The 16,334-nt window shown below is 37.7% G+C and overlaps 1 protein-coding gene across 1 annotated transcript in view; it reads left to right on the forward strand.

The window, feature by feature from the left end:
* MEI4 (meiotic double-stranded break formation protein 4) overlaps positions 1-15,465 on the forward strand; it is a 153,259-nt gene extending 137,794 nt beyond the window's left edge. The window contains exon 7 of the mRNA XM_090280813.1: positions 15,196-15,465. Coding sequence (XP_090136939.1) covers positions 15,196-15,465 — 270 coding nt within the window. The remainder of the gene's footprint in view (positions 1-15,195) is intronic.
* Positions 15,466-16,334: the final 869 nt, after the last annotated feature.

Raw genomic sequence — 16,334 nt, forward strand, 5'->3', positions numbered from 1 at the left:
AAATTGCATATTAAACTTACTAACTTACTGAAACCTGCAAATTTCAATGTGAATTATGAGTGTCTAAGAGCAGAATTATAGTATGCACTTTTTTCCACACTCTCCACTCAGAGAACTCTTTTGAGAAAACCTCTCAGCTTTAGTGTTTAGCAAATAACTCTAAACAAAGTGCACTGATTTTTTTTTTTTAATTTTGTTATGTAAAATCATTGCAAATGGATGTTGAAGTTTTTCTCCAGTGAGTTTTATCTGAACACTGGCTATTTTAACTGACTATTTAGATCAAATTAGGAGAAAAGCATGAGTATAAACACATAGTTAGATTTTTCCATATAGGGAGCTTTTTGCTGCTGCTTTTACACCTTGGTTTTAATGAGAAAAGTAAATATATCTATTTGAGTATACAAGTGGGGAACCAAAAAAATAATTTATTTATAAAAAGTTGTGTATTCTTACATGTTTAAACTTCAGTACCTTCAAAGTTCTCTCCATTTGATGCAGTATTCTTATCGAGACTTTTTTCCACTGCTCAGAACAGTTTTTGAACTCATCGATTTTGAGGCCTTTTAGGGCTTCTGCTGTTTTTTGGTTCACCTCTTCCACATCAGCAAACACGTTTTCCTTTGAGGACTTTTTTCATCTTGGGAAACAAGAAATTGTGGCTTGGGACGAGATCAGATTAATAGGGAGTCTGGGGCGTGGGGGTCATGCTGTTTTTGGTCAAAAACTGCTGAATACTCAGCACAGTATGGGCAAGTGTGCCAGTAAATCACCCATCATGAAATGGGCAAATGCAGTGAAAGGGTTCTCAAAAGAATAATAATAATAATAATAATAATAATAATAATAATAATAATCACTGAGACCTAACATAATCTCTCACAACAACACCAGTTGATACACTGAAGGTTCCTAGAACACTCACCTAGCAGGGGAAGCCTGCCCTCCAGAAGTTAATTCTGCTTTTTTGGATCCCCCCTCACATATATATCTGTTGTTCATGGCCCTCCATTCCTAACACCTTTGTTAGTTATAAATATTTGCCTTTCAGACTGCCTATCTCATTTTCAGTTCTAGTTGAAAAGGTCTGAGCCAGAAAAAGAGACATCCAAGTGAAGTAAAGGGATTTTAGATAGCAAGAAGCACTTAATTAAACAGTATTACAGGAAGTCATTAAAGTGTGAAATGTGAGAGGAATATCTTGTAAAATTTATTTTACAGTTTATGACTTTCTTAGATCTATCCCTAATGAATACAGATTCAAAAACGATCAACAAAATATTAGAGAACCAAATTCAAAAATGCTACGAGGATTATACACCATGATCAAGTAGAATTTACCAAGGATATTTCAACATCTGCATATCAATCAACATGATAAACCCGATTAACAAAATGAAGATAGAAATCATATGATCATCTTCTGGCTGGGTGGCTCAGTTGGAGCACCATCCTGTACACCAAAAAGTTGTACATTTGTTCGCCAGTCAGGTCACATACCTAGGTTGCAGGTTTGATTCCCAGTCAGGGAATATACCTAGGATGCACGTTTGATCCCTGGTCAGACTGTGTACGGGAGGCAATGGATACAGAATTCCCTCACTTATCACAGGTATTACATTCTAGACCCCCCGCGACAGGTGAAAATCCGCCAAGTAAGAACCTTACATTTATTTTAGTACTTATATATATTTTAAGGCTTTATAAACCCTTCCAACACACTTATAAACCGTTCCCAGTCCCTTATTAACCTTTCCCACTCCCTTATTAAACTTTTCCACACTTTTGTAAACAATACTTATGTTCTTAAACATATTCTACACTCTTAAACCTACATAACTTTAACAACATACATATACAGTACCGCAAAATCCTGCGATATAGCAAAAAATCCGCGATAAATAAATATAATATTTTTTAAAATCCTGCATTACAGTGAGGCCGCAATAAGTGAACTGTGATATAGAGAGGGACTGCTGTATATGTCTATGTTACTCCCTCACATCTCTCTCTCCCACCCACCCCTTCTCTCCCCTGCCCTCCCTCCCACTCACTATTAAAAAAATCAATAATCATTGTCAGGTGAGGATTATTTTTAAAAGATTATTTCTATAACATTTTTCTCTACCTAAAAGTAATTTATCAAAGTCACAAAACTAAACACTTAAAAAGGGTAAATTTTACTGTATTTCACTTATATCTCAAAAATAAGATTTTTTAAAATATAGAGATGGTGATCGATTAATTTTTTTTAAAGAACAAGAAATGTATAATTCACTTTGCTCTAGACCCAGTCTCTATTTCAATAACAAGATAAAATGTTGATAATACCACAGTTTTTTCCTCTGTGTTTCTAAACCTCCCTGTGTGTTACGCAGCTTCACTCAGCCTTTGACAGCAAGCTCTAATAAATTGATTTCATTGAAGTAGTGGTGATACATATTGAAAGTATAATAGAAGGAAAAAGACACAGATGTGTTGGCTTTTAATTTCTGTGAATCCAACCTTGCTCAGTTGGCCTTTGGGAGATGATTAGATTATCTGAGGTCAAATTTGGCTTTCAACTTCCAAACAATATTATTGGAGATGATCTGGTCACTTTTCAGCCCATCCCTTTGTTGCCACTGATCTTGAGCTTTGGATCTAGTGCTCTTAAAAAGATATATATATATATACACACACACACACACACATTTATTGCTTACTTAAGGCAAGTTTATCAAAGTTCAGCTAAGCAGCCTCTAGGAAATTATTTTACCCTCTGGCTTTTGCTTGCCTGGACAATCACTGATACTGTTCCAAAAATCGGGCTCTTGTCTTCTGCCTGCTTGGGCAGGTTTTGATGCTGTCTTGGATAATCTTTTATTTGGAGTCCAGAAGAAGAATGCTCCTTGTTTATTCTTCCCCCACTGGCTATTTGGACATTTGTTTTTGATCAGTAATGGCCACCTGGATCTCTGTTTCCAGTGTATATTAGGTATTTAACCAGCTTTGATTTCTTTTTCTCAAGTATAGTGCTTCATGCTCCCTCTTGCTATCTGTGCCTTCTTTCAGAAAAATTAGTATCAAACATTTAAGTGACTATAGAATTCATGGAGCCAATCACATTCTAAGAATCTGTTAACACTTAGAAGTGATTTGGCTGGTGGCTGCGCACACCAGTCATCTAGTCTATTTGCACTGCCTTAGAGAAGGCAGAGGGCTTCCACAGTGAGTGTTTCAGAGACTGGTGATAACCTTCCCTGCTCCCCCTTGAAGTACTCTGCATCTCCCTTGCTTCAATGCATATCCACTGGCCAGAGACAGAGGCGGTAGTAGCCAAACAGGTGTTTTACTTATGCTGACAGTAACTTTCAAGTCTTTAAAAACATCCTGCCATATCATCTAGCAGCAAGTGAACCTGCAGGATCATCATTCATGATTAAACTCATTTCCTGCCCTTCAGTGTCTTCTCACACCATATGATTCAATTCTCTTTAGAGTTCCATTATAGCTCTTAGTGCATGCATTCTGCATTGTCATTATTTATTTACTTTTTTGTCTCCTTAGATGCATATTAGGAGCTCTTTATAGGTAGGGATTGTCCTATTCATCTCTGTATCTCTAGTACTTACCATAGGGTATGGCACATGAGGGTATGCAATAAATGTTTGTAGTAGGACTGCAGGGAGAGAGAGAGGAGTACAAGGCAGGCGGAAACATAAAATTTTAAAGTGCTGAGTACTCCCATTAGAATTAGTCCTTAAAGAACTTAGCTGCTTTTATTCCAGGCTCTGAGCCCTGTTCTTTTACTTAATAGACTTATATTAATAACCAAATCATTTGGTTTGCATTGCTTTGTCAAGAACTACTGTAAAGAGATTTCCAGCTTTAGACCAGGTTTAATATTGTACTGTAAAATAATAAGTTACGGAGTGGAATTGATGACTCCATAATTGAGGATACAGATCCTGAGAAAGCAATTGGGGATACAGTATAAAGCTATTTAAAGTTGACTCAAGAAATCTGTTATAACAAAGAAATGCTATGTTCATGTATTACAAACTCTCTGTTCTTTATATAAAGAAATTAAAGAATTAAAATCAATATGGAATCCATCTTGTCATCATATCCACCAATCTGCTTATTCTGATGAATGAAAAAGTGGTAGGTAGGAATCAAACCACAGAATATTTACCCAGAGAAATGTGCAAACAAAATTTTTAAGTCTTAGGATTTAATCTATGATGTTACTGAGTTAGTCACCAAAAGGGCATATTATTTAGGAATCAGAAACTATTTTTTTACCTTTTGGTCTCTAGAATAGAACTTGAATAAGTTGGTCCATCTCACACTAGTCAGATAATTAGAGAATATAACATTTAAAAAAGACAATCAAGCTAGCTCTTTAAATATCATGTCTTGATAAGAGGGCTGGAGGTGGGGACTGGGCTAAATGGATCTTTTTTCAGGTGTTCATATCCCATAGGGCCTTCTCATATTAGAAATGCTTTAAAATAATAATCTCGCATTTAGGTTTCTCAGTACCACTCTTCTATGCAAAAAGGAATTCTCTGCTAGATTACTAATGTCTATGAAAGATTTTCTTGATAGAGGAAAGTAGATAAAGATGCCACCTCAGGTTCTTTACACAGCTCTAGATGAACAATTCTCAGTAAGCTTGAGATGCATCCAATAATTGACCACAGTACAGTATTTGAATACCAGTAGCCTTCATCTAGATGCAAAGTACCTTATAGGTAGGGGTCTTTTTCACTTAGTGTAAAAACTTAATAATGATGATTATAATGATAGTATATACTTATTCCACTGTTGATCGGCCAGCTCTGAAGCCACACTGGGACTCTGGGTAGACGCGGGAAGCAAGGGTCTGCAGGCGGGCAAGAGCGACCCGGGCGAATACTTTGCCGACGACGCTGAGGCGAGAGATGCCCCGGTAGTTGTTGCAGTCGCTGCGGTCTCCTTTGTTCTTGTACATGGTAATAATGTTGGCGTCTCTCATATCCTGGGGGATGTAACCCTCCTTCCAGCAGAGACAGAGTAGATGGTGGAGCGGCTGTAGCAGGACTGGTTTCCCGCTCTTTAGGATTTCTGGAGGGATTCCGTCGCTTCCTGGTGCTTTCCCGCAAGCGAGGCGGTCGATGGCTTTGCCGAGCTCTGCCGCAGTAGGTGGGGTGTCTAGCTCCGCCAGCTGCAGGAGAAGTGTCACGAGCAGCATAAACCACTCTACCTCGCCTTTATTGACCTCACGAAGGCGTTTGATCTGGTCAGTCGAAGCGGACTCTTCAGCTTGCTACGGAAGATTGGCTGTCCACCACATCTGCTTGCTGTGGTCATGTCCTTTCACGACAACATGCACAGCACGGTGTCCTACAACGGCGCAACCTCTGAGGCCTTCCCAGTCAGCAGCGGAGTAAAGCAGGGCTGCGTCCTCGCGCCTACGCTGTTCGGAATCTTCTTCTCCATGCTCCTCCAATACGCCTTTAAGGACTGCAGCGAGGGTGTCTTCATTCACACCAGATCCGATGGCAAGCTCTACAACCTGGCCCGTCTACGAGCCAAGACCAAAGTCAAAGAGGTGCTCATCCGTGAGATGCTCTTCGCCGACGACGCAGCTTTGACATCACACTCCGAAGAGGGACTCCAGCAGCTAGTCACTTGCCTTTCCCACGCATGCAAGGAGTTCGGACTAGCCATCAGCCTGACGAAGACGAATGTTATGGCTCAAGGCACGGGGACTCCCCCATGCATCACCATCGACGGATACACCCTGGAGGTTGTCAACGACTTCACTTACCTCGGGTCCACCATCTCGAGCTCTCTGTCAGTCGACTTGGAGGTCAACCGGAGAATCGCCAGGGCAGCCACAGTTATGGCCAGACTGAACCGGCGAGCGTGGAACAATTCCAGCCTCACTGAGAAAACCAGACTGCGCATCTACCAAGCCTGCGGACTCAGCACTCTCCTCTATGGCAGCGAGACGTGGACCACCTACGCAAGGCACGAAAGGAAACTCAACAGCTTCCACATGAGGTGCCTGCGACGCGTCCTGCATGTCGCCTGGCAGGATAAGGTCCCCAACACCGAGGTGCTGAAGCGAGCCAATATGAGCAGTTTGCATGCAATTCTTAGCGAGAGACGCCTCAGGTGGCTCGGCCATGTCAAAAGAATGGATGCAGGCCGTATCCCCAAAGACCTCCTCTACGGCGAGCTAGCAGAAGGCAAGAGGATGACAGGGCGCCCAAAACTGCGGTTCAAAGACATCTGCAAAAAGGACATGACACAATGCTCCATCAATCTCAACACATGGGAAGTTCAAGCAGACGACCGCCTAGCCTGGAGGCTCGCGGTCAGGCAAGGTACGTCACGCGCGGAGGCTGCGCGCAACGAGGAGGCGGTCCAGAAAAGATCGAGGCGGAAGCAGCGTCAGCAGCAGCAACAACAGCCATCTGCCTTCACCTGTACCAAGTGCGGCAGGGATTGTCACTCCCGAATCGAACTGCACAGCCATTCTCGGCGGTGCAGATAGACTCTCAAGAAGCTACGCCATCGTCTCTCGAGACGGACGGCTGCCGACGACGACGACGATATACTTATTCAAAAATATGTGCTCCTGTGCTATGTTTTAAATATATGACTTAATGTAATCATCTCAACAATCCAATAGAGGAGTTACTGTTATTATTTGAGTTTTAGATGAGGAAATTGAGGTTCAGTGGTGTTCAAATAACTTGCCCAGGTCACACAACTAGTAAATAGCCAGCTGGTCTTTTATAAGCCATGAATATTTGTTCAGTTGATGGCTTTCCTTTACAAAAGCCCTGTTCACTAAGATTCTGTTTTCTCGAAGATATCAACCAGCAGGGGCCTCTGCCACATCTGTTGTTATTGGGAGACTAGGTGTCTATTTTTGTCAAACAAATACAAATCACTCTCTCACTCTCCGTGATTCTTGTCCAAAGTCATTTTCTGCTATAGATCTTTTGTTTTTTCAGTCTGCTCATTTTGCTATTATATAAATTCAGCCTCAAGAAACAGGTTTGAGAAAAGCAGGTAAAACCAGTTCATGAGAAAAATCATTATTTTTAAACATGGCTCATTATAGATTTTTAAAATCCTTGGTTATATATATTCCTCTCATGAATACTTTTATGTACAAATCTTACACACTCAAATTATTGAATTTCCCATAGGACACAGGCAAAATATCAAGATCCCAAATGTTGGTAGTTTCAAGAGTTTAGAACTTTTCATCTAAGTTACTCAACAAATTAAGACATAAGCCCCTCAGAACCAGTCTCCAGAATCCAATATTTAAAGCAGACAACTGTACCGTTATCTGTATTAAGCAAAATAGATTAATATCCATTGAATCCTTTTTATTCTTCTTTGCTTGGCACTTTGATCAAAAGATGATTAACCAATCTATACCCCTCACTCTCTTTGAGCACTGACTCACAACTCATCTCTAGGCATAAGCTTCTCTAAATAACTGCCTTCTGCTTCTATCAGCCTTTTGCCTTGTGCTTCCTCAGTATGGGTCTGACACCCAGGTTGTAGATCAAGGAAAAGGATATGAAAACAATCTTTGTAGGAAACATAGTCTTAAGTGAATATGTGCTTAATTTGCAATCATAAGATCATTGATTTTATATATTTATACACACACATATATAGTATATAATTATATATACATACTTATATAATATATACTGTATAATTATAGATATCTGTAATATAGAATCGTCGTCGGCAGCCGTCCGTCTCGAGAGACGATGGTGTAGCTTCTTAAGAGTCTATCTGCACCGCCGAGAATGGTTGTGCAGTCCGACTCGGGAGTGACACGGTATCTGTCTCCTCCCGTGTTGAATCGACATCTTGCGATGACGCTGGAGTGTCCTCTCCAATGAAGCTGAAGCTACAGAGCCTGGGCAGGGTGATATGGAGGGTCTGCTGTTGCCCATGCAGCAGACCCCCCCTCTCTTCGCAGCTGAAGGGTCCAAGGGAAAGACGGAGTCAATACAGCTTGGCTTCAGTGCGCCACAGGAGTTGCCGGTGTTGACTACAACGTCAAACTGCCTTAGGGACTCCGGCTCCGGATTTTCTGTCGGGGTTTACTCCCTTAGCCTTTCCCCTAAAGAGGTATGCCGCAAGGCAGCGGAGGTTTTTTGGAGTCAGAGTTTTCCTTCTCTGATGTGCCCTGACTGGAAGATCGAACCAGCGACACTTAGCTCGCAGGCCGACGCTCAATCCACTGAGCCAAACCAGCCAGGGCTGAATATAGAATAGATATCTATAATATATACTATAATAATATATATAATATATATTATATAACTATAATAGATATCTGTATTATACTATTCAAATATGATTTATATATTTTTACACATGCATATATATAATATAGTATATTAGATGTAATAAGCATGTGGTCCTTCTGCTCTCTTCTCAAGCATTGGTGCTAGCATGACCATGCGCAATATTGTGCTAGGACCCTAGCTAAGTCCCTGATTATCTGTCAGCTCTTTAAGGGCTTTCTCCTGGGCTCCAGAACCTTCAAGCTGCATTGTAAACTCCTGATAGAAAGTGAACTTCATTGTCCTCATCTCCTTGACTGAAATGTCCTGCCATCTTTGCCTCTAATAGGCAAAAAACGCTAAGTTATTAAAACTCCAGGGTACTTTCCTCATTTAATTATTATGGTTTCAGTGGACCTTTTCCTTAAAAGTGTTGTGCTGAATTCACGCTTTTCAAGACTACCAATTTTAGTTGATTCTACCTGTTGCTCCTATCTAAAAAAATCTGGCATGTAGGATACTGAGCCAATGGTATATTATATTCAGTGATCACTGAATTTAACATTTGAGTTATGTGCCTGTACTCTTTGACTTGATTTTCTGCCCTGTAGTGATCCAGTTTTCTTTCACCTCTTGAGTTTGTATAAATACAAAAAATGCCATGTTGTGTTTTCACCCCTTCTGTAGCAGCACTCTTATTTCTGAGCGTGTCAGACATCACCCATGCATGCCCCTGGCCAGTACATATAAATTATCAAACTGCTGAATTTAATGAATTGCTACATCCTCATAACTTTTTCAACATTAAGTATAAACATGAAAACTGCGAGCCTCACCTCCACTGTACGGTATCCTGTGGGGCATTATCTGCTGGCAAGGAGTAGGACGGTTTTTGTTCTTTGCGGCACCTGCCTCCTTTACATGTCAGAGAGAGCAGAGCAGCGCCTTTCCAAGGCTAAGGAGCATTAAGAGTTCCCTTTCGGTGTAGATGAAGTCTCAAGATTCCAATTTTAAAAGACTAACGCGGAGGAAGGGAAAACACATATTGCAGGAAAACACAGCCTCCCAGCGTGTGTATACTGAGCTGCGCAGACACTGGCCCTTTCTACCTGTCCGTGGGTGGCCCTCAGCTTCATGCTCAGAAGGTGGCTCTTCTATGTGCAAGCATTTCATGTGTATCTCCACGCAGGAACAATGAGGAAGAGGGGAGGCAAAATGTGCATTCCACCAGATTTTGCCTGCTATTAAAGAGCCTTCCCAGAAACCTGCCCAGTTCTTAACTTATATTTACATCTCTTTGACCAGACTTAGCCTTCAGGGAGACTGGAAAATATACATTTTTAGTTGATCCATTATTATCCTGAACAAAACTAGGGTTAGTAGATGAAAAAGGAGGGAAAAATGGATATTGGGTAAGCAAGAAGCAATGTCTGCTTCATGGATAATAACTCTTTACAAAAATGTCAAGTTAACCTTGACTGAATGCCAACTAAAATAGTAATTAGGAAACTGGCATTATATATCCATAGCCTTAACTTCAGAATCTAAGTTTTAAAGTTAAATTTAGCAGCAAGTAAGAAATGCTGATTTTTTTTTTTTCACCGCTTAAAAATATTTGTACATTTTGGCTTTCTCAGGCCAGCTCAAGAATAGAAAAAATAAAAATAAATGTTTTAATTCTAAAAATGCTCTACAAAAATATCTGGTGATTTTTCTACCAGGAAAATATTTTCTCTCTGAAGGTCCCCATTACATAAAATGGATTAAGTAAAAAGAAATAGTCATGGAACTATAGAAGCTTCCTCTCAATATTAAGCTTCCTTTTCAATTTTAAAAGACCTAGGTAGTAAGATAAACCAGTAGCACTGTTATCAGATACACACAGCCATGTAGCTTCTGTACTGAGGCTCATTCAGTCTTCCCGGCAGGGGTTAAGGCAAAACACCTGGGTATTTTCCAGGTGGGTATGTTCCACTTGTGTTGGGTATTTTCTAACAATGTGACATTGAGAATGTAAAAATCACACCAAAATATAGAAGAGTATCAGCTATCATCTTGATACCATTTAATTTAGTTTTTAATCAGCTAATTCTGAAAGTGTCTGAGCATATGATTAAGCAGTGCAGGCAGATGCCAGTTTGAGGATATTTGGTAACAAAAGGAAAGACCTCCCCCACAGACATGCCGTTTAGGCTCCTTGAGAGGGATGGTCGCTAAGACATGGAAGTTAAATGCATACTGTCCCTAAAGAGAAGAATTAGTTTAAAATTAATAGTCTATGAGCTGTTAATATCTTGGAAAAAAAGAGTTTATCCAATTACTTATTAGGAGAATCGGCATTTAGGACAGAGGTGGAACCCAAGACAGATAAATTCTGATAAAAGTAAAAAGCAAAATCCACAACAACATGGAGAAATGGGACACTACAGTGGGAGAGCCAGGCCATCTGAACGCAGAGCCAAACATGCCCAGAGTGAGCTTCTCAATGCAAATGGAAAAGTACCAAGACACACTCTGCCTGCTTTACACACTTGCCCTGAAATTGTCTGGATGGCCTTTATCAGGAAGGAGAACTTCTCATTACTCTGATAAGCACACTTGGCAATTTTTAACTGTTCATAAAAATATGTTATACATGGAAACCATGGTTAACTAAAAGTTAATCTAAATAACTTTTAAAGAGTAATCATTTGGTTCACAAAAATGTCAATGTATTTTAAGGGCCCAACAGAATAAATATTGTACTAGAATATATAGCTAATATCAATAGATGTAAACCCTAAAATCACTTGCATCATTCTACCTATTATTGCCATTATACTGTACGCTATTGTAGCTAAAGCTTCAAAGTAAATGCAGTAAATTTGCCTTTTTGCTATAAAATTTACATTGAGCACTACCTAATTTCTGTTAATGTCTAAATAAGTATATATGTTTATAATAATAGATCCAAGAATTACCTATTAACATACAGGAATTTGGACTATTCATGATCATTACTGAGCAGGTTTTAAAAAACATGCAAATATTGCTCCCATGATCAGGTTAAACACATACTGTGAATTTTTTTAGTTTGGAATAAAGAAAGTGTTAAGAAGTAATTTCATATTGAAAAATGCCACTGATAGTTCTTTAGGTAATAACTGATACAATAGCCCCCCCCTTATCTGTGAGAAATATATTTCAAGACCATTCAGTAGATGCCTGACACCTAATACTGTGGATAGTATTAAACCATATATATATAAAATTGAAACTGTGGAAAACAAGTTTGTGAATAAGGGGGCACTACTGCATATGTCTATAGTAGTAGTGTACTTTTTAAATTACTACAATTCCTATTAAATTCAAAACAACCAATGAATATTGACATTTACTATAAACAAGGAAGATATTCTTCTAGGAATTATAGAAACTGTAAAGACAGTAACAAATTGGCTTCTGTGTGTAGTCTAAACAGATAATAGAACAATTATATATTCAACCAGAATATAAGGTAAATAATTCACATCTATAAAAATGGCAGGATCCAGAAATGCTCAATGGACACATGGCACCTTTAATGCTGAGCAGAGTCTTGGTAGTTAAAGATTGATAATAGAGTCCATTCCAGATCAAGGGAATCAGCATATAAATATTAGGTGTAATAATCTAATCATGTGTAGTCCAATTACTAGGAGTGTGAGGTACAATGCAGTTGGAGAAGATAGTTTTATAAGCATTTTTAAAGAAAGTATCAAATACAACAAACAATATTAAAATTTGTATGGAATCATAAAAGACCCTGAAAAACCAAAGCAATCTTGAAAAAGAACAAAGCTGGAGGAACCACACTCTCTCATTTCAAACTATATTACAAAGCTACAGTAATCAGAATAGTATGTAATTGTCATTAAAACAAACTCACAGACCAATGCAACCAAATAGAGACTCCAAAAATAAACTCCCTCATATATAATCAACTAATTTATGACAAAGGAGCCAAGAATATTTAGTGGGGAAAGGACAGTCTCTTCAATAAATGGTGTTGGGAAAACTGGACAGTAACATGTCAAAGAATGAAACTGGACTACTGTCTTACACCACAGACAAAAATGAACTCAAAATGGATTGAAGACTTGAATGTAAGACCCAAAATCATGGAACTCCTAGAAGAAAAGATAGTTGCCTTTCCTTTTGGTGCAAATTCAAGAAATAAATGCCAAGGCAACAAAAGCAAAAATCAGCAAGTGGGACTACATCAAACAAAAGTTTTTACACAGCAAAGGAAACAATCAACAAAATGAAAAATACAACCCACTGAATGGTAGAACATATTTGCCAGTGATATATCTAATAAGGGAATTAACACCCAAAATTTATAAAGCACTCATACAACTCAACACCAAAATGAAGCAAAACAATCCAATTTTTAAAAATGGGCAATGGACATGCCTTTTCAAAAAGGACATACAGATGACCTGTAGACATATGAAAAGATGCTCAAATTCACAAGTTAAATTCACAATGATATACCACCTCACACCTGTCATAATGGCTGTCATAAAAAAAAAGTGTTGGTGAGGATGTGGAGAAAGGGGAAAACTTGTGTACTGTGGGTGAGATTGCAGATTGGCGCAGCCACTGTGGAAAGCAGTATGGAGGTTTCTCAAAAAAATTAAAAATGGAACCAACTGCCTTATGCCCTAGCAATCCCACATCTGGGTATATATATCTGAAGAAATTCAAAACAACTAACTCAAAAGACTATATGTTCCCTTAAGCAATCAGAGTGCCCCATCAGTAGACAATTGGATAAAAAAGGTGGTGCTACATATATACACTGGAATATTTGTCCATAAAAATGAACGAAATCTTAACATTTGCAACAACATGGATGGCTCTAGAGAACATTATGCTAAGTGAAATAAGTCAGAGAAAGACAAATACCATATGGTCTCACTTATATGTGAAATCTAAAGAATAATAAAAATAAACAAAACAAACATACAGAGAATAGACTGATGGTTGCTAGAAGGGAGGAATTTGGGGAACTCCATGAAAAAGGTGAAGGGATTGAGATGTACAAATTGTTAGTTATTAAATAGTCACAAGGATGTAAAGGACAGCATAGGGAATATAGTCAGTAGTATTGTAATGACTGTATGGTGCCAGCTGGGTACAGGAAATATTGGGGGGACACTTTGTAAATATGTGATTACCTAACTATTATGCTCTACACCTGAAACTAATGCAAGATAATAATAAATGTAAATTCTAATTAAAAAAATATTTTCAGCAACTATTGACATAGTTTTTCTCCTTAAATGTGTTGATATGTTAAATTATATTGATAGAATTCCTATTATTTAAACACCTCAAAAAACCCTTCTTTACTATATTGTTGATTAAATGTAATTGGAGTCATGTGTCTACATTCATAAACCTGGAAATGTATACTCATAAATGAGACTGAGCTACAGTTTCCTATTTGTGTATTTTTTTTTTAGATTTAAAGTTAAAAAAAATATTAGTTATCTGTATATATTTGACTCTTTATTAGACCATCTTATTGAATACATTCCTCTGGATCTAAAAGAATGTTTCTTGCCCTAGCCAGGGTAGCTTATTTGGTTGGAGTTTCTCCCCATAAACTGAAAGATCGCAGGTTTGATTCCTGGTCAAGGCACATGCCTAAGTTGCAGATTCCATCTCCAGTCAGGGCACATACAAGAGTCAACTGATTGATGTTTTTCTCTCACATCGATATTTCTCACCTCATCTTCCCTTCTCCTCTCTCTAAAATCAATAAGCATGTCCTCTGGTGAGGATAAATAAATGAGTGAGTGAATGAGTGAATGAAAGAATGTTTCTTTGTTTATGTATTATCACAGTGGATAGATTTGGTGAATGTTTCCAACACATTTCTTAATAAGCAAATGATAAAGTCAGTTTATATATTTACACTGATTCCTGTTATGCTTTTTGTTGCCCATCCTTTTCAGCCATCTACACCAAATACTAACTTCTACAGGTACATCTACATTTTTCCTCTTATGTATCTGATTCCACAATCTAATCCAATTACTTCCTGACTTGTGTAGATTCAGGATGCTATCACGTCTGGTTGCTTACAGATCAGAACTCTAACTGCTCCAAGACTGCGTTGTTCAGTGAGACATGTTCCTAAAATCCTTCCCCTAAAAATCCTTCTATTATTATTGGCAGGAGTCAATTGATTGGAAGTCTTTGATGAAATGTTGCAATCAACACACAGGACTTGATATGTGTACAACTCTCTGCCAAGTATTCTCAGAATCATCTGAGTAATGAATTGTAGCAGTAATGCGGAAAAGAACGTGGAGCTTTGTAAACCATCAAGAGAAAAAAATAATTCAAGATTGAAAAGTTTCTGAAAAAAGGAAATGTGCTCCTTTGCTTTCTGCCCTCTCCAATCCCAAAGGAACATCAGGACAGGTGTTAAGTCAAATATAGTTGACCCTTGAACACCATGGGTTTGAACTGTGTGGGTCTACTTATGCACAGGTTGTTTTTCATTAAATACCTGTACTGTTTTCTGTCTATGGTTGGGAGTCTCCTGATGTGAATGGCTGACTCTGTGCATTGATCTACACCATTTTATATAGGGCACTTGAGCATCTGAAGATTTTGTACCCAATTAGCGTCCTGGAATCAATCCCCTTGGATACCAAGGGACAACTTAAATTACTGTGAAGTCACAAGTTACATGCATTTTTGACCATTTAGGGGGAGTTGTCAGTCCCCTAACTCCTGCATTGTTCAAGGGTCAACTGTATTTATTTTTGTCTGAAAATTTAATCTCTTTATTTGGCTTTTTTCTGTGCTGAGCTACAACCAATATTTTTTCTTAAAGGAGTTTGTTGTTTATTTGTAGGTGCAAGCCAGTTATGATGTAACACGCTATGAAAATACTTTCTCCCTCTTCTGGGTTCTGGAGCAGCTTCTTCAAAAGGAAAATGAAGAAGGCAACACTTCAGATATGTGGCATAATGACCAGGAAATCCAGAAATTTCTTCAGAAGCATGATGAAGCTATTTTCCAACTCTCTGATACATTTCCTTTACTTACTTTTTACTTATGGAGATTGGGCATTCTTTTGAACTCCATAGAAATAAAAACTGTTGAAAATAACTCACTTACTTAGCAATTTATCAAATATCAGAAGCATATTAAATTTGGATATATCAAGATCTACAAAAGATTTTCAGAAATATTTTTAAGTGAGCATTTTAAATGGATCTCTAAATATAATCATTAATTAAATTTAATAGTCTTTGTGTATAAAAGATTATGAGTTATTTTCTATATTATAATCAGCCAGTATCACCCTTATTCCCATGTAACTGTTTCTTATGTTACTCAATACAGGTCTATTATTCTCTAAAATGAACTGTTAATTGTGTATAACATAAAATATATTTACATTTTAAAGTATTTCCATGCAATAGATACTAAAAGGTAATGGAAAGGAGATCTTAAAAGTTTTATTGCTTTATTTACACAGTATTTAAAATAAGTGGTTGTAAATTAATTTTTAAAACTTTTTTTCTTAATAGTTTCACTTATATCATTGTCTATCATCTTAGAAGGGACTCATGTAGAAGGAAGAAAGTATTCAATATTTGTAAAGGTAATTGCCTTTAATTTTATATAATCATCATATCTGACAAATCCTTTTGAAAGTACTAATTAGTTCTTTAAAGGTTCTGTTTGTTTTTTCAAGAAATATTTGTTTTGATTCTGTTGATTATATATAATATTCCTGTTATTGTTAAAACATAATTAAGTCATGTGTAATAAGTCATTAAGGAAATTTTCACAAATTCTTACATCTATTCAGAAATATACTTTATACTGACTAAAGGTATATTTATACTTATTTAAAAAGTATTGGTTGAATTTTCCAGTTACACTGTTTCATTCACTTTATTTCAATTATTAAAATTAGGGCACAACAAACACAAATTTGGTTCATTAATTATGTGTGATAATTCTTTCATAAGTTAATTTCCA

Source organism: Furipterus horrens, unplaced genomic scaffold (assembly GCF_987537825.1).
Source record: "Furipterus horrens unplaced genomic scaffold, mFurHor1.1.pri manual_scaffold_6, whole genome shotgun sequence".
NCBI lineage: Eukaryota > Metazoa > Chordata > Mammalia > Chiroptera > Furipteridae > Furipterus > Furipterus horrens.